The 23,227-nt window shown below is 44.7% G+C and overlaps 1 protein-coding gene across 1 annotated transcript; it reads left to right on the top strand.

Moving 5' to 3' along the window:
- Positions 1-10,937: 10,937 nt before the first annotated feature.
- btbd2b (BTB (POZ) domain containing 2b) lies at positions 10,938-21,287 on the top strand. Its single transcript, XM_076294820.1, has 9 exons — positions 10,938-11,494; positions 11,878-11,997; positions 13,629-13,785; positions 15,035-15,140; positions 15,950-16,147; positions 16,295-16,487; positions 16,656-16,743; positions 16,875-17,021; positions 19,059-21,287. Exons 1-9 carry the CDS (start codon positions 10,938-10,940, stop codon positions 19,218-19,220), a joined length of 1,728 nt encoding a protein of 575 aa, XP_076150935.1. The 3' UTR covers positions 19,221-21,287.
- The last annotated feature ends 1,940 nt before the right edge of the window (positions 21,288-23,227 follow it).

Below are 23,227 nucleotides of genomic sequence, written 5' to 3'. Positions count from 1 at the left end.
GTACTACCCACTACTGCATATACCACAGAATATACATATGCCCCCATATACAGTACTACCCACTACTGCATATACCACAGAATAGACTGCACATATGCCCCCATATACTGCCCCCTACTGCATATACCACAGAATAGACTGCACATATGCCCCCATATACTGGCCACTACTGCATATAAGTATAAGTATATATACTCTTTTGATCCCGTGAGGGAAATTTGGTCTCTGCATTTATCCCAATCCGTGAATTAGTGAAACACACTCAGCACACAGTGAACACACAGTGAGGTGAAGCACACACTAATCCCGGCGCACTGAGCTGCCTGCAACAACAGCAGCGCTCGGGGAGCAGTGAGGGGTTAGGTGCCTTGCTCAAGGGCACTTCAGCCGTGCCTACTGGTCGGGGTTCGAACTGGCAACCGGAACTGAAGTCCGAAGCGCTAACCAGTAGGCCACGGCTGCCCCCAATATACCACAGAATAGACTGCACATATGCCCCCATATACTGCCCCCTACTGCATATACCACAGAATATATTGTGTCCCCATATGCCATACAATATATATCCCCCCGGCCCCAATACCACACACCATATAGCACAGAGAATACAACCCCCATACATACCGGACACAGCCACCACACAATCTACCCCCTTCCCCCATACCACCCACCATAGGCAACAGAATCCTGGAAACACAACTCCTACACTCTAGCTAGAGTTTACCACTCACTCATGATTCATATAATACTGTAATAGTTTGTGTTTAGTTCGTGTGTGTGTGTGTGTGTGTGTGTGTGTACTATTTGTGTGTGTGTGTGCTGTGTGTATACTGTTTGTGTTTAGTTCATGTGTGTGTGTGTGTGTGTGTGTGTGTGTGTGTGTGTACGGTTTGTGTGTACTGTATTTGTGTGTGTGTGTGTGTATGTGTGTGTGTGTGTGTGTGTGTGTGTGTGTACGGTTTGTGTGCACTGTATTTGTGTGTGTGTTTGTACTGTGTGTGTGCACTGTGTGTGTAGTTCAAGACCTGAGCCAGGTTAGGACTGAGTCAGTTCCAGGGTCAGCCAGGGCCTGCTGGTTCAATGTGGTCTACATTCCATTATGCACTCCATTACTGTAGAGGTCACACTGGCCTTGACCCCTGACTCTCTACAGCCTACCTGCCTGGCATGCAGGCATTCACGCAGAAATACAGCTCAGTGTAAATAACAACAACTAAACAAGACAGCAAACGTAAACAAGAAAGGAAAATTACACCCACGACATAGGGGGCAGGACTTATGCATACACTGATTCTCACACAGCGGAGGTGCTGCTCTGGATTTGGACCCAGATGGGCACATTTGAGGGATGTGCTGTCCGAGAGGGAGAGCAATGTGGCTGAGTGTTGCCGCTATGGTTGATTCTAAGATCTGCCATCTGCCGTACCAACAAGCCTGGCCCTTTGTGGTCAAGTGGCAGGTTTGGGTGCCCCATCGAACCAGGTACGAACGTGGCTGGGTGGGGGCTGACTGCTCCTCCACATAATTACACTCTCTCTCTTTCTCTCCTCTCTCTCTCCCTCTGTCTTTCTCTCTCAGACTAACCATTTCCTGCCATGGCTAAAAAAAATAATAAAAACTGACCGGTGAATCACCAGGGAAAATATTGACAGACTCCAGCGTTGCTGTCAGATTCAGCACAGTGACCTTATTCCAGCGCCGTAAAAAATGACATTGAGCATTATCGTAAATAAGTCCCCCCCTATGTTGGCTGCAGGAGGCTGCTGTGACCTTACCCAGATACCCCTGCTGCTAATACCCATACTGCTGTCCCCCCAACTCCAAAACCCCCCCACCCCAACTCCCCCAACTCTGACTCCGACTCTGACTTCAGCTCCTTTGGATGATTGTCAGGAGGAGGGCAGAGACATTTCAGGAAGAGGAGCTCAATCTGACATCTGGGCTGCCAGGCTCGGGTAATGTATGGGTGAACTTGCCCCCAGAGCCTGAGTCGCCAGCATGACAACCCAAGGCAGGGAGGCGGGAAGGGAGAGGGAGAGAGGGAGAGATGGAGAAAGAGGGAGAGAGAGAGAGATGGAGAAGGGAGAGAGAGAGAGAGAGAGAGAAAGACAGAGATGGGGGGAGGGAGAGAGAGATGGAGAGGGGGAGAAGGAGGGGAGAAATTAGGGGGGGGGGGGGGGGTAGAGGGTAGAGAGATGGAAAGGGAGAGCCTGCAAGGGAAGTGCCCAGGAGTAGAGGACACAGAGCTGTCTACACATCTGTCTGCCTGCCAGGGGCGAGGACACACAGCCACTACACACTGAGGCAACATTGTCTCATGTGTTTCAGCTCAAGAGGATCAACATGGGGCTTTGGTGCAATGAGAGAATATTGTGAAGAAGATACAGACTCTCTCTCTCTCTCTCTCTCACACACACACACACACACACAAACTCAAACATGTACTCCTCAACAGATACATGGATAGACAGACAGACATATAGATAAGATACATAGATAGATAGATAGATAGATGGATGGATAGACTAAACAAGAGAGAAGGGAAGAAATACATGCATAGTTTAGGAAATATTCTGCAGCATCTTTACACACACACATCGTCTTTGAACGCACAGAGCAGTCTGTGGAGATGTACTGGTTGCACGTCACACACCAGGAATCTTTATGCAGCAGCCGAGAAGAGGGAACGGGGGGGCTAAAAATAGCACTATCACTATTAGAGGTGCGTACTCGTCCCTTAACCGGACTCTGTCGCCGCCGGGAGAGGTGACGCGGTGTGACACGCGTCGCGACTCGGTGTGTCAAACATTCACCGGTGGCACACATGAATGAGTGCGGCGCGCGGGGCATTCACAACGGTACCGTGCGCGTATGATCTTATTTTCATTGACTGCATCGTTAAACAAATCGACAATCAAAGAAGGGCACGCTTCCGGGCGAGAGAGTCGTCGTGTCGAAAACGAACAGAATGAAGAAGACGTGCAAGACACGCTCCTCGATGACGCCGCGCCGATAGTCATTGTAACCCATAACACGACCTCAAGCGCACACCCACAGGATTCCCTCACGAGCGGGGGAGACATGGACACAAGCTACAGGATTCCGTTGGGGTGTCTTCCACGTTTCTTTTCTTTCTTTTTGCCATTTTCCACATCTTCAGCGCATCAACAGAGCTTTTTGACAGATAACAGATATCTGAGAGTAAAAGAATCACAATATCCGATTCTTAAATTAATATTGATCCAGTAACCTATAATCAAATGACCCAATGACAAATATCTGCAATAATAATAATAATAATAATAATAATAATAATAATTAATAATAATAATAATAATAATAATACAAACAGGGAAGCACCTCATAACTGTCCGATTAAACAAAGCAGAGCATGAAGCAACTACTTAGTAGGCTATCACTTAGGCTACTTTGTGAAATTACATGAGGCTATAAAGCCTATGTTTGATGCGATATATTACATAATTATTGACTTAATGCATAACAACTGTGGTAAGTTACTTTCATTTTTCAGAATATGCAGGAAGCACTTGTAAGCACAATGATGTTTTGTAGGCTGCCAAATCAAAATCTCCAACCACCTCAGCAGTACCGGTACCGCGCAACAGAGATAGGCTGTTTTCTCCACTTACCCCCGACACAGAGCAGTGACATGTCTTGTAGTAGCTTTGAGAAGCGCAAGCTGTCCTCTACCGGCCCCCCTGCCTCTCCTCTCCGGAGTTGGGTAGCTATAGGCTACGTGCTGAGATTTGATGCTGTTCACTTCAAAACCAATCCGTTTTCAAAGACAAGGGGAGGGGGGACAAAAGTCGTATGCCTTCAAACCAGCTGAACAGCAACTAAGTGGTTACGTCCCGTACACCGCTCGCTTCTCTCTCTCTCTGTCTTTCTCTTCCGCAGGACGGTGTGTATGTGCGTGTGTGTGTGTGGCAGCCTCGCCTTAGCGCCCCGCTCGCCCGCGCTCAGCCATCTTGTTTCAGCACCAGTGCGGCGGGGACAGCTCAGCGCGTGACGTCACGCTGATGAGACGCAGCAGGAGCCACGAGCCATACTGGAGACATATCTGACCACTCGCCGCGGCAGCGGAGTTTCTTTCCCTCCCACACACTTTTTTTTCTTGAAAGGAGCTCCCGGAAAACGCACAGAGAATAATAAACAGCCTCAGCCACAGCCAGGAAACCGATTCATTCAAGTCAGCCGAGTGACATTAACAAGCAAGCCACATTATGTTGGCCGTCGGCACCTCATAAGAGAGAGACTCAATCAGAATGGAGACCTAGATGCTGTATTCCAAAATATTCGTTTAACATTGGGAAGAGACACACTTCTCAGCTGTTATCGAAATCCAGAATATTAAAGCTGTAGGCTATATCAGCAATTAGCTTACTACACGTCAATTTGACAATGGTTAGAGTAAGCTACTCTTGAAAGGGGGCTACTGCATTAGAAGTTATCAAACGGACCGGGCGTGTTTAACAACTAGTATAGCGCCTGTGTGCGCAGCTCATTCATGTTTCCCCTGTGCATAGGAATTGCGTAAAATGATCCATCAAAATCTATCGCCAATCACTGGCAGCCTTACACGTGCGTTCTCCGGAATTACAAAACCTCTGCGCCAGCTGCCTCCCGCGAACGAGGGGCCGGGGTCCTTTTAGCTCACGCCTCCCACCCGGTGGCAATCCAGCGGAGATGCGCCAGTCTACCTGAATTCGCTAGTATTTACTGTAGACCCGTTCCGGACCCTTACACGCGCACACACACACGCACACACACACACAGCAGTTTTGAGCAGCCAGTTGAAATGAGTAGAACAGACAGGTGTTTGTAGGCTACATAACTTTCGATATTTATTAGATAGATAGATAGATAGATAGATAGATAGATACTTTATTGATCCCAATGGGAAATTCAAGATATTGCACATCGACAGACCTACGGTTGACTTCAGCCTGTGTCATAGGTTTTTGTTGTGAGGCAGAAAGATTTTGCTGCTTGGAGGACTTTGCTCCGAGTCCTTCTTTGCTAGTGGATGGCAAGCTATCATCTGTGGTGGAGGTATCGGTGTTTTTGCCCACTAGCTTTAGATGCGTGTGTGAGATGCTTCATTAAAGGAACCATATGTAAGGTTGTGGCCAAAACTGGTACTGCAATCACTTTCAAATTACTGTAGAGCGGTGTATCCCCTCCCCCTCCCCCCTGACTTGAGGTTGCCAACCCGGATGCCAAAACACTACTGACTTTGTGATTAGTAGATAGGTAGAGGGTGGCGCATCAGGCCAAAACACAACATGACATGACAAAACACATCAACATCAGTTGAGGGCTGCAACTTCACGTTTTAAATGGCAATATCCTGGCCAGACTACTGTTGTCAGTGTTATAAGTATTTGAAGTTAACATGATTTCTTGATGTCTAGTGACATATCAGGGCCATTTTATGATTAATTGAAATACATTTCTTACATATGGTTCCTTTAAATTAGAGTTGCTTACAACGGATGTCGACAAAGTCTTCGCTCCTGGACATAATGTACACATTACATGCACGTTCTTGCCTTTGACCACAATGAATTTGAAGTAGTGGTTATATCTCCACCTTGAAAATGCCAACGTTTCATCGGATTGCTCGTCGAATCTCTATTTTAGCTGTTGCGTGTGTGTGTGTGTGTGTGTGTGGTGCGTGTGCTGGCGCGTGTGTAAAAACACTGGCTCTGATTGGCTACCATGAAACTTAATCATAAAATTAATCATAGCAATGTCTACTTTTCCGTGTTTGTATGATGTGTGGCTAGAATCCTACAGGGACAACTTCATGATTGAAATGACCGCCCAACTTGCAAACTAATTTATAGATGTGACTTTCCCTCGGTAATTTCAAAAAAGTGGAGGGAAACATTTAGTTTGGTTGCTTACTAGGCTACCTGCTTTTGCCCTGCCGTTTCCACCCATCTACAAAAGGGAACGCCCATCAAAGCGTCTTTATTGAGGGTAGCGTCGCGATTTGGGGAGTTTGCATTGCATGCTAGTGGATCACCGGCGTAACCGCTCCTACACACAGTTGCGTTCCGTCAACGATGCCAGTTGTTACAATTTATGTGTTGTACCTGGACGGTTTTAGAGGGAAGATGAGAGTTCGAAACACAGAAGTTACGGATAAATGAGTTGAATGCAGTCAAGTGTTGGCGTCTTTATTATTGATAAAACCCAGCATAACACCAGTGGGTGTTCCCGACAGTAGCTATGCAAATGACTTAAAGTATAACCGTAATTTGATTGGTTGGTGCCGTCTGTCGATTGGCTTAATTGGCCGGTGCCGTCTGTCGGTGCAGCAACAGCTGAACTTCTCATCGCGAGCGACGGGAGAAACGCGACGCAACAGACCCACAATTCAGTTCGGCAACGGATGACGTAAGCCCATGTAAAGTGAATGGGATGCATCTCCAGCACTGCAACGCACGCAGCTGTGTGTAGAGGCCGTTACGGTACCGATCCACTTGCACGACACGACATACGCATGGAGTCGCGCTGCCTCCCCTCGCTCAGTCGTGTGTGGGCGTTTCATTTAAAATGTCAGTTACCAGCTCATATTCAGTTCATTTTAACGTATCTTAAGTGTTTTTCCACAAATGGACCACAATTTTAGGCATGTACTTAACAGTATACAACACATTAATAGCCTAAACAAACTATGCAAGCCATTTCGAAATCTTGTTTTATTTAAACTACTCAATGCAATCTCAAATCCTCACCAGAAACACCAACAGTCAATATATTCATCCAAATCCTAGTTTCGTTTGTTTTATGGACTACTGGGTGGTCGTGGAAGAGATCGTTAAAACATTATTTGTCTTGTAAGCGGAACCAAAGTTTCACAGGCACCGTTGTGGTAGAACAAAGGACCTACAACCTCATCCTTTCATTGGATAGTCGCCTCGCGTTCAACGGATTCATTTGTATAAAAATGGGCATCGGCCAGCTTTTTAACGCGCGACATATTTTCAAATGCAGCGCTGCCTTCCATCACCCATAGGACTAAAGTGTAATGCGACACGACAAAATGTAGTGAAGTGCTAGTGGTTCTGCACCGTTAGATTACCACGTTACGGCTCCTACACACAGTTGCGTTCCGTCAACGCATGCCAGTGGGTGTTCCCGACGGTAGCTATGCAAATGACTTAAGGTATAACCGTAATTTGATTGGCTGGTGCCATCCGTCGGTGAAGCAACAGCTGAACTTCTCAACGCGAGCAACGGGAGAAACGCGACGCAACGGACCCACAATTCAGTTCGGCAACGGATGACGTGAGCCCATGTAAAGTGAATGGGATGCGTCTCCAGCACTGCAACGCACGCAACTGTGTGTAGGAGCCGTTACTGAAAAAATAACGTTGTTACCTAACGCCGTTCTTTTAAACAGCGTTATTCCAAACACTGCTCACAACAGCCCCAAACTCCTTTAAAAGTTTATGATACAGTATATCAAGCATGAGACACATGCCCCTGGCCCAGCGCAGAACGTTAGTAACTCCATGCCCCCTGGAGACATTTTTGAAAAATTTTCAAAAATGTTAAAATGTTCAATTAAATTATGACTTCTGGTGGGATTTGTCGAAAGAAATTGACATTGAGATTTACAAATAGTATAACCATCAATATATTTAAGGCAAATTGTTGTAAAAAAAGATGCCAATTACAAAGCATGATAAACACACATGATTATCACATCACAGCCTGTGATGACCTGTGTTATTTGACTGAGGGCCCTCATCCATATAGATTATATAGCATAGCATGGTATATGGTTGAGGGGCCCAATTAAGGCATGCAGAAATGCGATGAAAAACAGTAGAGTCCTCAGGTGGAAAAGACGGGTAAAGCTGAGTATCGTCTGCATAGCAGTGATAGTCAAATCCATGGGAGCGAATGGTCTCACCCAAGGAAGTATTGTAAATAGAGAAAAAGTGCCCTAATACTGATCCCTGAGGCACACCTGTGGTCAGGTCATGAGACTTTGATACCTGTCCTTGCCAAGTCATGCTAAAAGAATGTCCTTTAAGGATTCAAACCAGTCAAGAGCTTTCCCAGAAATTCCTAGTTCAGATAGTGTAGAAAGAAGAATGCCATGGTTAACAGTATCAAAGGCTGCAGATAAGTCTAGTAGAATTAATAACAGAGCCGGACAGTAACGGAGTACATTTACTTGAGTACAGTACTTAAGTACAATTTTGAGAGATCTGTACTTTATTATCATTTTTGGGGAGTACTCATGACTTTACTCAAGTACATTTGAGAGGCAAATATTGTACTCATTATTCTGCTACATTTCTATCCATAACCGTGTACCCGTTACTTCTTCAAAAAAAAAAGGAAAAAAGAAAAATCTCGGAAACCATGGGCGTAGATTTAGGGTGGGACGCTCATGACTAGTCCTAACCAATATTTTAAGATGACAAAATTGTCCCCACCAATATTTTAGCGAACTCATTTGTGCTGCTGATCATTCCGACAGCCAGCACGACAGTACAAGAAAGGTCGTCGTTTGATTGGCTGAAAAACCGAGGGGGAGGGGGAAGGGTTATCTGACACGCATGCTGCACACACATTGCTTTATTCTTGCACTGGTAGTCAAGCGAGCGGGTGTGTCAACGACAACGGTAAGTTACCAGGGCTGTCTGTCAATACATAGGCCTACCCCATAAAAGGCCAGAGTGAAACATTTTAATATTCCCTTTTCCCTTCAGCATACATAAAAACCCCTTTTTGTGGTGTGTAGATCTATGCCACCCAAGAAGAAGAAAGGGGACATACGAAGCTTTTTCATAAAGCAGAGTGTAACTAAGCAAAATAACTAGCCACACAAGCTAGCAGTAGTGACCAGGCAGGGATTGGATGTCCCCACCAAAGCTGAGACCAAACCTACGCCCTTGTCGGAAACCCTCAATTTGTTATTTCCCTCTCAAATATGATTGGATTGTGCAGGCACCATGACAGCCTATCAGCAATCACCTTTAGCTTTCCACCAAAGTCAACTCCATGGTCAGATTTAGAGACGAAACCATGGACAAAAACAATGGATGAAGACGCAACAGGTCCATCACGGGAATGTGCCAACCCGTGGCCCCACCTCGCCAGAATATTTCAATTTTCTGAACAAGTTAATGATTGTTTTCGCTTCAAGTGTTTTAATTACAAAATAGTATTTTGTATTTGAAATACGTATTTTAAATACATGTATTAAAGGGACAGGTCTGTAGTTCTTCACATCAGTTGGATTAAGTGTACTTTTCTTTAGCAAAGGGGTAACCCTTGCTTGTTTATAAGAAGAAGGAACTATTCCAGAACTGAGTGAAGTATTAAACACATGCGTGACTCAGGTGTGATAGACTGTAGAAGAGTAGACGGGACAGGATCCAAAGGGCATATTGTTGGACGACTTCGCTGAAGCAGTAGAGAAACCACTTCATCAAGAGAAGTGTGCTTATAGCCAGAAGTAAATGCATGGAGATAGCACCCTGTTGAGGTAGATAATATTAAACCATTTCTTTTGACAGTGCCTGCCAACAATACCACGAGGCAAATGTTGTATAAATCTTTATTTGAACGTTGCAAAGATGCTTAAGCTACATGTTTTCTGCCAGGTAAAACTTCTTATGATGATTTGATTAGTAACCCAATTGGATGGTAGCCTGACGAGCCAGACCCCCATTAAAATGTAGGGACTGGGCACTCACCGTTGGCAGTGCTCAGTCCGAGGGGCGGGATAATCGGTTGTCTTTCAAATTCCCTCTGCATGCAATAGGACAGCGCTATGAGTCCCATGCGTTTCCCACCAGCAGAGCTAGTTGGCTAGTTCAAACTTTTGCCAACTTAATAAAAGCTTAACTCGTGTCACTGTTCGCCAACAGCAACACATTATCTTATTTGTTTTCAAGTAGCAGGGAATTCAAGCCAAACCGTTGCAACTCTGCCATCAATCATTATGTTAAGCCCGCCTAACGACTCTATACACGATTTGATTGGCCTGATAGAAGTTTAATTTTTCGAGCTCACAAGCCAACGGAGAGTTGCTAGACTAGCCGCTAGGGTGCGTCTAGATTTCTAGGCTAATTGGATGGTGCACTACTGATTGTATCCACTGGGAGCGCTGAAGAGGCTAAAAAGTCTAAACCCATGTGATTGTATCCACTGGGAGCGCTGAAGAGGCTAAAAATTCTAAACCCATGACGTTTGGGCCTATGGAAATATGAGGCAGACAGTAAACACAAAAGTGGCATGATTGTCCCACAGCTTAAATGATCTCACAAGACAAGATGTATCAAAATAAAACTCACAAGACAAGATCAGGCAATTTAAAGCAATACAACTCAGGTGCGCATCACTGGTATAGTCAGACCATCTCATCCTGGATGGTTGGTTGGCTGGCTGGCTTGCGTTTATAAACTGGATTGTTTGAATTTTAAACAACCCTGTTTCTATTATTAATTGCAGTGAAAACAATAGTATTAGACTGAGTGATGGGCTACAATAAATCAAGATAATTCAATAAGCAAAAATTTTTCTGATAAACAAATCATATGATATTCGGGAATGTTTTCGCCGTTCAAATTACTAGAAAGGGTTAAGACTAAAGGACTTTTGGGTTGGTGAATGGATGCAAACCGTTTTTAATGTCCGAAGCGCTGTGTTTAATTCATCTGAATTCATCCTCAAACAATTCTAATTGTGGGCCTACATGTAAGTCTAGCAACATCTAGGAAAACACATACTGCTGGGATTATAATAAATTAGCCTGTGCGCTACTCTGTCTCTGCTATAGAATTTGCACTTGATAGGGTGCATGCATACTGTCGTCCGGTTGGCGATGCGCGTCAGTTTGTTGTTATTTCACCTCGTTCGCCCCAGCCTGCTTTAAATCCAAGATGGCTGCGGGTGACAATAGCGGTCGCGCTCCTTGTCTGAACTTCTCCAGTCCTGGGCCCCTGGGCAATGTTCAGCCCAGCAACAGTCCTTACGCCATGGCTGCCAGCAACAACGGCGGGTCCAATGGGCCGGTCGGTGGGCCTCAGGGGGTGACGAGACGGTCTAACCCACAACCGGGGCCTAACGGTGTTGAAGGCGGCGGTGTCGCAGCCGGAAATCCGCCGAACAGGCAAAACTCTCTCCCGCTGCCTGCAGCACAGAGTGCCGCCATCTCCGGGCAGGGTGGTGGTGCGATGGCCGGTTCTGCCTCAAACATGACAGGGGCAGCGTCAAACGCTGCTCTGGCACCACCAGCACCCCCATCACAATCCGCGGCGCTGTCTGCGCCACCGGCGGCAGCTGCCGTTTTGGTCTACCGTGAGCCCGTGTACAACTGGCAGGCTACAAAAAGCACAGTGAAAGAGAGGTTTGCTTTCTTGTTCAACAACGAAGTTTTGAGCGACGTTCATTTTCTGGTGGGGAAAGGAATGGGAGTTCAACGAATACCTGCACATAGGTAGGCCTAACTGTTACTGAATTGTGAGAGCGAAGGTTATGTCTACTATGATTGTGCTTGGTTCCCATGAAGTTATTGTGTGTGGTTAAATATGTTTGTTTATGTATACCTAGCTAGCTAGCGCAGTTGGCTAATATAGTCATCAGCACAGCTGGCAGCTGTCCGCTCGTGTTTTCGTTTTCCTTTGGCAGATCGCATGGTCTTGCAATGTAAACAACGTTTCTGTTAACTCACAGGATGGTTTGCAGGAACATTTGCAGATGTTTTTGTGTGGTAGTTCTGCAAACGAACACAGTGCATAACATTTTGTTTGTCATTGTTGTAAATGCTATATTAAACCGTGCGAGAACACATGCTGATCACATGCTGCTGTGTGTTTTCAGGTTTGTGTTGGCAGTGGGTAGCGCCGTGTTCGATGCCATGTTCAACGGGGGCATGGCCACCACATCCACAGAGATCGAGCTTCCTGACGTGGAGCCCGCGGCCTTCCTCGCGCTGCTGAAGTAAGCACCACACAGACATTGACACGCATTCATGGTGCTGTGCTGTGCGGTGTCGGGCCATTAAGTCAATGCTGCACAATAACTTGTGGACTGGATTCTATTGATTATCTGAATTTAAAACGTTCTATTGTTTTCGAAGTGACATGGGAATGTAATTTGTATTATTATTATTATTATTGTGGAAGCTGGTCTTAATGTGAGGTTGTTGTTGGATAAAAACGTAGTGCTTTGAATTCCACTGGTGTGAAAATTACCATCTCACTTGTTCAGCAGCAACAGCAGATAAACCAGTTGAAGAGACTGGAAAGATCAGTTGTGAGGAGAGAGGTGGTTTGTGACGACAAATAGACTCAATTCATTTGTCTCTTTGCAGATTTGCCGGAAAATGGTGTTTTAAAACGTGTGATGGATGATCTAATAGTTTATAAGTTTTGCAAAGACAACCAGAGAATCTTCATTTCCATGTGCAGAGCTAGACTATTCGGAAATGGAAATGCATTTTGCTCTATTTGGTCATTTAAAAAGAAACCATTCCGCAAGAAATAATTGTTTATTAGAAATTACAAGATTTCGGTCTTAGACCTTGAAGTTCCTGATTTGCGACCTTTGGTCATATCCAACGCACCTGCCCAACAAAAGAGGTGTGCAAAAAGCCTTCCTACGTTGCTCTATTTGGTAATGAAGGCAGTATAGCTGTTTTTTTCCATTTGTACTATTATTTTGCACTACTTTGCATACAATGGCACTAAGTTGATGGTTGTGTATCATGACATAAATGTATTGAATGAATGAGAATGAGAATGAGAATGTATAATTTTACTGACTATTTATTATGCTACCTTTTTAATAAGTCCAGTACGTGTGTGCACTGAATGTCGTTGTATTACTGTGCAATGACAATAAATCTCTATTCTATTCTGTTCTATTATGATCGCTAAAGAAGGACTGTGTATTGGTCAGATCCATTATGTCTTTAAGGAGTTGCCTTCAGTAGCATACAAATTGTGAATGTCAAACTAAAGCTGATGTTTAAAGGGGAGGGGTGAGGTTCAGATGTTGCCTCCTCTGTTTAGGATAAGACAAAATTTGCACAGACAGCAGTGGCTGTTTGGTGGAATTAGGACAAGATACCCCTGCAGGCTTTCCATCGGAAACTGTGGATTGGTGGCATTTTTTGCATATTCCCTGGCCTATTGCCTACAGAGCAGTTAGACGTCCTGCCCTTTCTGAGCTAACTTCAGAATCTGTTTGACTAGCAGAGGTTTGTAAATCTGTGTGTTGATTGGTGGAGGTTTGTAAATCTGTGTGTTGATTGGTGGAGGTTTGTAGATCTGTGTGTTGATTGGTGGAGGTTTGTAGATCTGTGTGTTGATTGGTGGAGGGTTGTAGATCTGTGTGTTTGATTGGTGGATATTTGTAGATCTGCGTGTTGGGATGTGTGGAGACTGGTCTTTGCAGAACAGGTGTGTTTCGAGCACTCTGGGGGCACACAACATGTTGTTTTTATCATAACACAATACAAGAAGAAAGGAGATGTGTATGTCATGCGTTCAGCACTGTGTCCGCAAGTTCCGGCACTTGGGTGTGTAGATCTGTATGTAATGCGTGTGTGTGTGTGTGTGTGTGTGCAGGTTTCTGTACTCGGATGAGGTGCAGATCGGCCCTGAGACGGTGATGACGACACTCTACACGGCTAAGAAGTACGCTGTGCCTGCTCTGGAGGCACACTGCGTGGAGTTCCTCAAGAAGAACCTCCGCGCCGACAACGCCTTCATGCTCCTCACACAGGTGTGTGTGTGTTTTATATCTTACTGATGTCAGAGTAAGTTAAACTTTTGCTTGCGTGAGTAAGAGTAACTGCTTCTCCACCTGTGTGTGTTTGTTTGTGTGTGTGTGACTGACTGTGACTGTGAGGTCAAGGATAAGGTGTATCTATGGGCTTGTATATGACCGTAAGTTTGTGTGTGTGTAGTGTTAAAGGACAATTCTGGCGCAAAATGAACCTAGGGGTTAATAACACATGTGTACCGAGTTTGTCCGTTCTCTGGGATATGTTTTCGTGCTAATCGAATGTGACCAGTTTTACCACAAACCGCTAATTGGCGTTTAACGCTAGTCTTCGGGGCACACGCAAAGTAAAAAGAAATCGCTATTTCTATACCACTAACAAGGCTCAAAATAGCACCACAGTTTACGGTAGCATAATGAGGGGCCCTACATGTAAACCGAAGCATTGAGAACTTTGTAAGTGTACAGACAGTTTATTAAAGGGACACCAGGCAAGCCTGATGCTTTTTCTCTCCCCCTCGATCGGTCTGAAACTCTTTTCCTTTTCTTTGCGTCTTCCGTCAAGGGTTTTCGCTGCTTCTTCGCCCGGCTCTGCCATTATACACACGTTTGCAACAATCTCTAGCGTTTTGTTAGCCTGCCTCTGTGCTGTAAACTGATCCTGCTTCGGTCGGCGGGTAGGATACACCGAACTTGCAAGTAGGATATTCTTCCTACAGGCAGTAGGGGCGGACGAGAGTTCCTTCACTCGCCCCATAATGAGTCATTTAACCATATACCGACTTACGAAGATGAGTAATTAACACGAAAACGTTGCCTGGTGTCCCTTTAAAAAGATAGTTTAGGAACAGTACTGTTCATGTATACAAGCGGGCGCCATCTTGGGAAAACAGTCACGTGACAATTCAGCTCACGTTGCTCCAGTCCAACGTCGTACAACGTGAGCCGAATTGTCACAAATCGTTATGTGAGGTTGATGGATGTCTGCTACTGAGTTGTTAACCAGCCAAACTGGATTTTTTCTTTGTCATGTTTTTGACAAAGTCCAGTGATTTGATTCTGAAAAATTGTCCGAGTCTACTAGTCCGTGCGAATGTGTGTGTGTGTGTTTGTGCGTGCGAGTAGATGTGTTTGCGCCAGTCTTGTAGGCATTGTTGTTGATGTGTGAAAGAATGATGCACAGGTAGACACAGACATATGGTACATGTAAGTGTTTATGAAGTGTACATTTTGTGTGTGTGTGTTGCAGGCGCGTCTGTTTGACGAGCCCCAGCTGGCGAGTCTGTGTCTGGAGAACATCGATAAGAACACTGGAGATGCTCTTGCTGCTGAGGGCTTCACCGACATCGACCCTGGTACACACACACCCACACACACCTCACCGACATTGACCTGGGTACTATACACATGCACACACACACACATACATATACACACCTCACCGACATTGACCTGGGTAGTATACACACACACACACCTCATAGACAGACAGACACACACACACACACACACACAAACACACACACACACACCTCTGACTGAGAGCCTGACCGATAAATCAGTGTGCCAATTAAATGTCATTAAACAGAAATTGTGAAAACCTTGAAAGTAGTTATTGTGGCTATGTGGTCCATCAAAAAACAAAGACTTGACACTACTTATTTCATTATAATTATTTCATAATTTATCAGGATACCAGATAGTAAGACCTATTTACACACATTATGTCTCAACTTGATCAGAACTTTTCAATATGCTTTTTAATATTAGAGAATATTTTAACCTTGTGTTTGTCAAAAATCGGCCAATATATTGCTTATCGGTTTTTAAAAATCCCATATTGGTCCTGGTCTACTCTGTATAGGACTCCATAGAGCTGTATATTACTCCATAGAGCTGTATATTACTCCATAGAGCTGTATATAACTCCATAGATCTGTATATAACTCCATAGAGCTGTATATTACTCCATAGAGCTGTATATTACTCCATAGAGCTGTATATAACTCCATAGAGCTGTATATTACTCCATAGAGCTGTATATTACTCCATAGAGCTGTATATAACTCCATAGAGCTGTATATAACTCCATAGAGCTGTATATTACTCCATCTCTCGCTCCTACTTTAGACATGTATACAGCATAACTCTCTCTCCCCTACAGATACTCTGGTGGCGGTGCTGGAGCGGGACACTCTGGGCGTGCGTGAGGTGCGTCTGTTCAGCGCGGCTGTGCGGTGGGCCGAGGCCGAAGCTCACCGCCAGCAGCTGCAGCCCACGCCCGAGAACAAACGCCGCGTTCTGGGCAAAGCCCTCACACTCATCCGCTTCCCCCTCATGACCATAGAGGAGTTTGCCGCAGGTAAACACACACACACACACACACACACACACACACACACACACACACATCCTTCCATTACCACTTAATAGTGCAGAAGTGTTTAATATGAATATAACACAATATTTCCTGTGTCTGTGTTTATTTTCCTGTGTGTGTGTGTGTCAGGCCCAGCCCAGTCGGGGATCCTGATGGACCGTGAGGTGGTGAGTCTGTTCCTGCACTTCACGGTGAACCCCAAGCCTCGGGTGGAGTTCATCGACCGGCCCCGCTGCTGCCTCCGGGGCAAAGAGTGCAGCATCACGCGCTTCTCCCAGGTGGAGAGTCGCTGGGGCTACAGCGGCACCAGCGACCGCATCAGGTGCAGGCACGCACGCACACCTGAGAGCATTAACAATTGGGAGCAGTCGTTTTTATGCTGCCATTCCCCCTAAAATCCCTCAATGTTTTATTCATATTCCACTCTCTCTCCCTCTCTCTCTTCCTTCACTCTCTCTCTCCCTCCACTCTCTCTCCCTCTCTCTGTCAGGTTCTCGGTGAACCGGAGGATATTTGTGGTTGGCTTTGGACTCTACGGCTCCATCCATGGCCCCACAGACTACCAGGTCAACATCCAGGTAAGCTTACCTGACATCAGGTATGTTTCCACTGGGAACTGAGAGAGACTGTATCAGTGTGACACACACACACACACACACACACACTGTAACACACGCACACACTGTAAGCTCCTGTTCCCCTGTTCCAGATCATCCACACGGACAGTAACACGGTTCTGGGTCAGAACGACACGGGCTTCAGCTGTGACGGGTCGGCCAACACCTTCAGGGTCATGTTCAAGGAACCGGTGGAGATCCTGCCCAATGTCAACTACACAGCCTGTGCCACGCTCAAGGTACCGCTGAGAATGCACACAGACTACACACATTGCACACTGTACACATACACACTACCAGGGGTGGGTAGACTACTGAAAATCTACTCAAGTAAAAATACAATTGCTCGCTTAAAAAATTACTTGAGTAAAAGTAAATATTCTTAATTTTTTAATTAATTTTTAAATTATTTTTAATTGGTAAAATATGTCTTGTCTTCACCGTGGGATAGTGAGAAACGTAATTTCGATCTCTTTGTATGTCTTGGCATGTGAAGAAATTGACAATAAAACAGACTTTGACTTTTGACTTTGACTTTGATATTCCCATCTGAGAAATCTACTCAAGTAAAAGTAAAAAAATACTTTGTTAATAAATTACTCAAGTAACAAGTAACTTTTTTCCACATGTCTATATTTTTGAGAGAGAGAGAAATACTTCTTTACTCGTGTGTTACTTGTAAAGCGTTACTACCCACCCCTGCACACTACACACACACACACACACACACACACACACACACACACACACACACACACACACATACGATGGAAAGGGTGAGATTTATGATTTATGGTATAGGATACAAGGATACAAGGAAGTTTATTGTCACATGCATATAGTTACTAGAAGTAAGAAATGCAGTGAAATTATGTCTGGTGTCAGCCTATTTGTGCATTTATGGGGGGGGGGGGGGGGGGGAGTGCAGTAGAAGAGGGGTTTAGTACATTAAGAGGCAAGGGCTGCATAAGAAAGGTGGGGGAGGATTGGGATTGGGCGGGGGGCACCAACAAGGAGCACCCAAGAGCAACAGGGGCAAGGAAAAACTCCCTTACCAAGGAAGAAACCTTGGGCAGATCCACGGCTCAAGGGGCTAACCCAACTGCCAGGGGTCTTGGTGTGTTATAGCGTGCCGTTGTGTATGGCATAGTGTTGTGTATTGTGTTATAGTGTTTTGCATGGCATAGCGTTGTGTATTGTGGTAAACAATCGCCAAGGTGTTCCGATATACAGAATTAATGGACAAGGCAGAGACTTGAAGCGGAGTTGGGTTTCTTCTGGCAAGTTGGGGCAGCCGTGGCCTACTGATTAGCGCTTCGGACTTGCAACCGGAGGGTTGCCGGTTCGAACCCCGACCAGTAGGCACGGCTGAAGTGCCCTGAAGTGCCCTTGAGCAAGGCACCTAACCCCTCACTGCTCCTTGAGCGCCGCTGTTGTTGCAGGCAGCTCACTGCGCCGGGATTAGTGTGTGCTTCACCTCACTGTTTGTTCACTGTGTGCTGAGTGTGTTTCACTAATTCACGGATTGGGATAAATGCAGAGGCCAAATTTCCCTCACGTGATCAAAAGAGTATATATACTTATACTTCAGTGTATCGGGACACCTCGAAGGCCCGCTTAGCCCACCGTTGCCACTCATATGAAGGCAATAGTCATGCATTTGTAGCACGCAAAGGAAACATGCGGTTCAGAGAAGGCAACTTGTTCAGGTTGTGGCAGCCTACCACTTTCTTTGGTTACGCAAAGGAAACATGCGGTTCAGAGAAGGCAACTTGTTCAGGTTGTGGCAGCCTACGACTTTCTTTGGTTACTGACAGTTGTACAGTAACGGTGGTTGTTAGCTTGTTTACAGTTGATTTCATTGTTGCGAAGCCTGCTTCCCAGTTCAATCGTTGTTTACTATGGTTGTTAAGTTACCATTTTAAAGAGCATTGATTGTGTATTGTGGAGTTGCGTATGGTATATTGTTGCGTATGGTATAGCGTTGTGTATGGCATAGCGTTGCATATGGTATAGCGTTTTGTATGGTATAGCGTTGTGGATGGTATAGCGTTGTGGATGGTATAGCGTTGGGGATGGTATAGCGTTGTGGATAGTATGGCGCTGCGGATGGTATAGCGTTGTGGATGGTATAGCGTTGTGGATGGTATAGCGTTGTGGATGGTATAGCGTTGTGGATGGTATAGCGCTGTGGATGGTATAGCGCTGCGGATGGTATAGCGTTGCGGATGGTATAGCGTTGTGGATGGTAATGGTATACTTCCGCTTCCTTTCAGGGTCCCGACTCCCACTACGGCACTAAAGGGTCGCGAAAGGTCACCCACGAGTCGTCTGCCACCGGAGCCAAGACCTGCTTCACCTTTGGCTACGCCGCCGGCAACAATAACGGCACCTCAGTGGAGGACGGACAGATCCCCGAGGTCATCTTCTACACGTAGTGACCTTTGACCCTATGGAACCCCACCCCCCGGGGGGTCAGAGGTTATTGTGGGGCGAGGAGGCCATGACACTGTTTGATCAGTTTGTTTGTTTGTTTTTGGTTTCTGCACTTGGGGAACTTTGATTACCACCAGCCCTCACAGCACAGAAGAGGATTATATTTACCTGAGAAAGTGTGTGTGTGTGTGGGTGTGTCTTTGGTGCTCTGATTGTTATTTGTGGGGTGCGGTCTCCACCTCGGATCAATAACCGAACTGCAGGGGAATTCTGACTCCTAACTAATTGAGTGGAAAAAAGCAACAGAAGGATGAATTTCATTTGGAACGAATGATGGTAAACGAATGAACCCTCTTTTTGACACATGAATGAATCTTTATTTTGATTGAATGAGTGATTGTTTCAAACTTTTTTAATGAATGAAAGAAAGAATGGTTCTGATAGAACAAATAAGAATGAGTGAGAACCCAAATGAATACCCATGTTCTAAGAGAGTGAGTTCTGGAATGTGGAATGAGAATCATATCTATGGAATGTTCTGATCTGGAATCCAGAATGGACACAACTCATAAAGGATGGACAATCATAGATGATTGACTGTTAGGCCCAATTCACACCAAAGATTCGCAACAAGACAAAACTGTTGCAGAAAGGAGTTGCAGCAGTGTGAATTAGATGTTGCACTTCGTTGCAAGCTGTCGTGAAACATTCACCATGTCTAGTCACAGTTGCAAGGTTTTAGAATGTTGCAGCAAGTTGCTGGTTTATAGAATGTTGCAGCTCATCTCATTGCGAATCTTTGGTGTGAATAGGCCTTTAGACAGACCGACCTTTTGGGTGCTTTGGGGATTCCTGGTTTTGAATATAGCCACAACAGACAACAGCGAGAGCATCTGTGTCTGCCTCAATCTCAACCCCTCATTGGCTCAAACAGGAGCTGGTTTCAATATCAGCCCCTCGTTGGCTCAAAACAGGGGAGATCCTCCCCTTGTTCCGGTCTTGCCCAGTCCCCTTGACCTTTCACCTTTTGTGAGACTTTGTGCCAAGTGCCAATACCTCCTATTTGTGGAGTGCGCCTTCTGGAAACATCTGCCTATGTGTGAGTGTGGAAGCACTGTTCTGTTAACGTACACAATATATATCCCTGATGAACCTATTCAAGGCCAGACAAATTGTTTTTCATAAACACACACACACACACACACACACACACACACACACACACACACACGTGTCAGGATGAGATTTTCTAAGTACCAGCCATTAGGTCTCCCCAGACACACAGCACGAGTCCTTAGGGACTGGTCTTTTCGGACCTCATGATGCTCAGCAGGCTGGTTTGGCTCAGATAGTGCTGGTCCAGTGTCAGTGTGGCTCTAGTTCTGGTTCCACTGGGACAGTTCTCCTTCTGGAACTGGTTCTGGTTCCACTGGGACGGTTCTCCTTCTGAAACTTGTTCTGGTTCCACTGGGATGGATCTCCTTCTGGGACGGGTCTTCATCTGGGGCTGTGAAGCCAGGGTTGGGACTTGGACGTCTTTCCGGGTGGACAGACTTTGTGACGAGTGTACGCATTGTCCAGTAGTGCATTAAGATGCCTTGGTGCATTGGGGAAGGGGTTTAACAAGCAGTTCTACTGAAGAGAAGTACTTTAAGTAGAGCAGGGGGAGCATTGCAATATCACTAACAGGGCTGTTATCATGGCATCATTGTGTGGTGACTACAGTATAATGGGCTGGGATAAGGGCACTTGTAGGCCATATGGGTCTAACGGTTTGTGGTTGGTCATCTGTAAAGATGAGGTCATATGTGTGTTAGGGTTTGGGGATGGTCATCTGCAAAGAGGTGGCCATTGTATCTCTTCCTGGACAAGTACAGGCACTCCATGGGCTCTTTCGTCAGGCTGGACGTGCGTCTGACTCAGACACAGAACTGAAGATGCTGCCCACGATTCCCGGCTTGATAAGATTGTACCACAGAAAGATAACTCTGATGTACATCAGGTGTAAAAACAACATTAAAAGCCTCAAAGTGAAATCTGTAATTTAAATAAAAGCCTTTCTGACAGCCGAGAGTGTGTGTGTGTGTGTGTGTGTGTGTGTGTGTGTGTGTGTGTGTGTGAGAAGTGGTATTGTAGAGGCAAATAATCACTTTTCATATCAATTTGGATTTAGACCAGTTAGATGCCTGTGGAGTCAGTGGATTTGACTTCTGCTGAAAATGTGACCTGCAAGGTTACAATCTAAACTAGAAAATGTAATTTCGAGGAAATTACCAGTGCATGAAAATATAAACATACTGTATATTAACATAAAATATTTAATAGTGAATTATTGTAGTGAGGACATTTATTTTGAAACAGTTGTGGGCAGAGGAAATAGTTGAACAGGATCTGTAGAGCCAGATTGTATGTTTAAAGCCTGAGACAGAGTATATAGTTTAAAAGTTAAATATAGATAGTGTAATGGATGTTGATAGACAGATTGTTGAATGGATGTTGATAGGCAGATTGTTTAATGGATGTTGATGGGATAGTTTAATGGGTAGATGAGTGAATGGTTTGAAGAGGATGAATGGATAGAAAGTTGGATGGAATGTGCCTTATATCCTTGTAGAATGGAGATACACAGAGAGTTGGCCTAATTGAGCAGAAAGCAGTTGATACAGGTGCGATCAGTTTAACTAGCTTTTTGATGGGACCTAGTTGAGCAGCTGGAAGTTGATACAGGTGCAAATCAAGTTAATTAGCCCATTATGATGTCATAGTCCCCATACAAAGTCTATGGGGGAAAATAAGCTTGTTTTTTATTAATATCTCAAAAAGTATAAAGTTTACAAAAGTGAAAAATACATTCCTCAAGTCTCCTTTTCAAGACCTACGTTACAAAGTTTGAACGAAGTTTTTACGTTAAACGGTTAAGCTGAATTAGACGCAGAAATTTGGTGGGAAGAATAACTAGAAAATGTAATTTCGAGGAAATTACCAGTGCATGAAAATATAACCATACTGTATATTAACATAAAATGCCAAACAAACTTTTATTTGGAAACAGTTGGCAGGAGTCATAGTTGATAACAACTGAACTGACAGTTGAAATGGCTAAACAGTTAAAAAGTTGAGTAGTTTAAATGGTTCAATTATTTAATAGTGAATTATTGTAGTGAGGACATGCATTTTGAAACAGTTGTGGGCAGAGAAAATAGTAGTCTTAAGAGAGCCAGATTGTATGCTTAAAGCCTGAGACAGAGTATATAGTTTAAAAGTTGAATGTAGATAGTGTAATGGATGTTGATAGACAGAAAGTTGAATGGATGTTGATAGGCAGATTGTTTAATAGATGTTGATGTATAGTTTAATGGGTGGATGAGTGAATGGTTTGAAGAGGATGAATGGATAGAAAGTTGGATGGAATGTGCCTTATATCCTTGTAGAATGGAGAGACACAGAGAGTTGGCCTAGTTAAGCAGATACAGGTGCAATCAGTTTAACTGGCCCTTTGATGGGTCCTAGTTGAGCAGCTGGAAGTTGATACAGGTGCAAATCAAGTTAATTAGTCCATTGTGATGTCATAGTGCTAATGTAAAGTCTATAGGGAAAAATAAGCTTGTTTTGTTAATATCTCAAAAAGTATAAAGTTTACAAAAGTGAAAAATACATTCCTCAAGTGTCCTTTTCAAGACCTACGTTACAAAGTTTGAACGAAGTTTCTACGTTAAACGGTTGAAGCTGAATTAGACGCAGAAATTTGGTGGGAAGAAGAAGAAGAAGACTTCGGATAACAGAACAGTGCATTTTCATGCACTGTAATAATCTTCCCTATTTTAGATTCCATATGTCAGCTGTCTGTTCCTAGGTTCCTAGGTTTTGTGAGCCTCCAATGACATCGCTCAAACAACCAGAATCTGGCTGGAAGTCCTTCAGAGCAGATAGTGGTCTCAGTTCAGTTATTTTAGGGAAATATCAGGTGCGTGATGGAGGTTGACAGGGATATCCTGGCTGTTAAGCTCTC

Source organism: Alosa pseudoharengus, unplaced genomic scaffold (assembly GCF_046254945.1).
Source record: "Alosa pseudoharengus isolate Yale_2024_CS ecotype anadromous, Long Island Sound unplaced genomic scaffold, YU_APseudo_1.1 YU_APseudo_1.1_scf_2, whole genome shotgun sequence".
NCBI classification, from domain to species: domain Eukaryota; kingdom Metazoa; phylum Chordata; class Actinopteri; order Clupeiformes; family Clupeidae; genus Alosa; species Alosa pseudoharengus.
Note: the sequence above shows the minus strand (reverse complement) of the source record. Positions and strands in the feature narration are given on the sequence as shown.

Bases quoted from the DNA above. Each gene is read 5' to 3' on its own strand.
- btbd2b (XM_076294820.1), top strand. From the start codon at position 10,938: ATGGCTGCGGGTGACAATAGCGGTCGCGCTCCTTGTCTGAACTTCTCC. The intron at 15,141-15,949 runs GTACACACACAC...TCTCCCCTACAG, and splicing joins CTTCACCGACATCGACCCTG to ATACTCTGGTGGCGGTGCTG. The intron at 17,022-19,058 runs GTACCGCTGAGA...GCTTCCTTTCAG, and splicing joins CAGCCTGTGCCACGCTCAAG to GGTCCCGACTCCCACTACGG.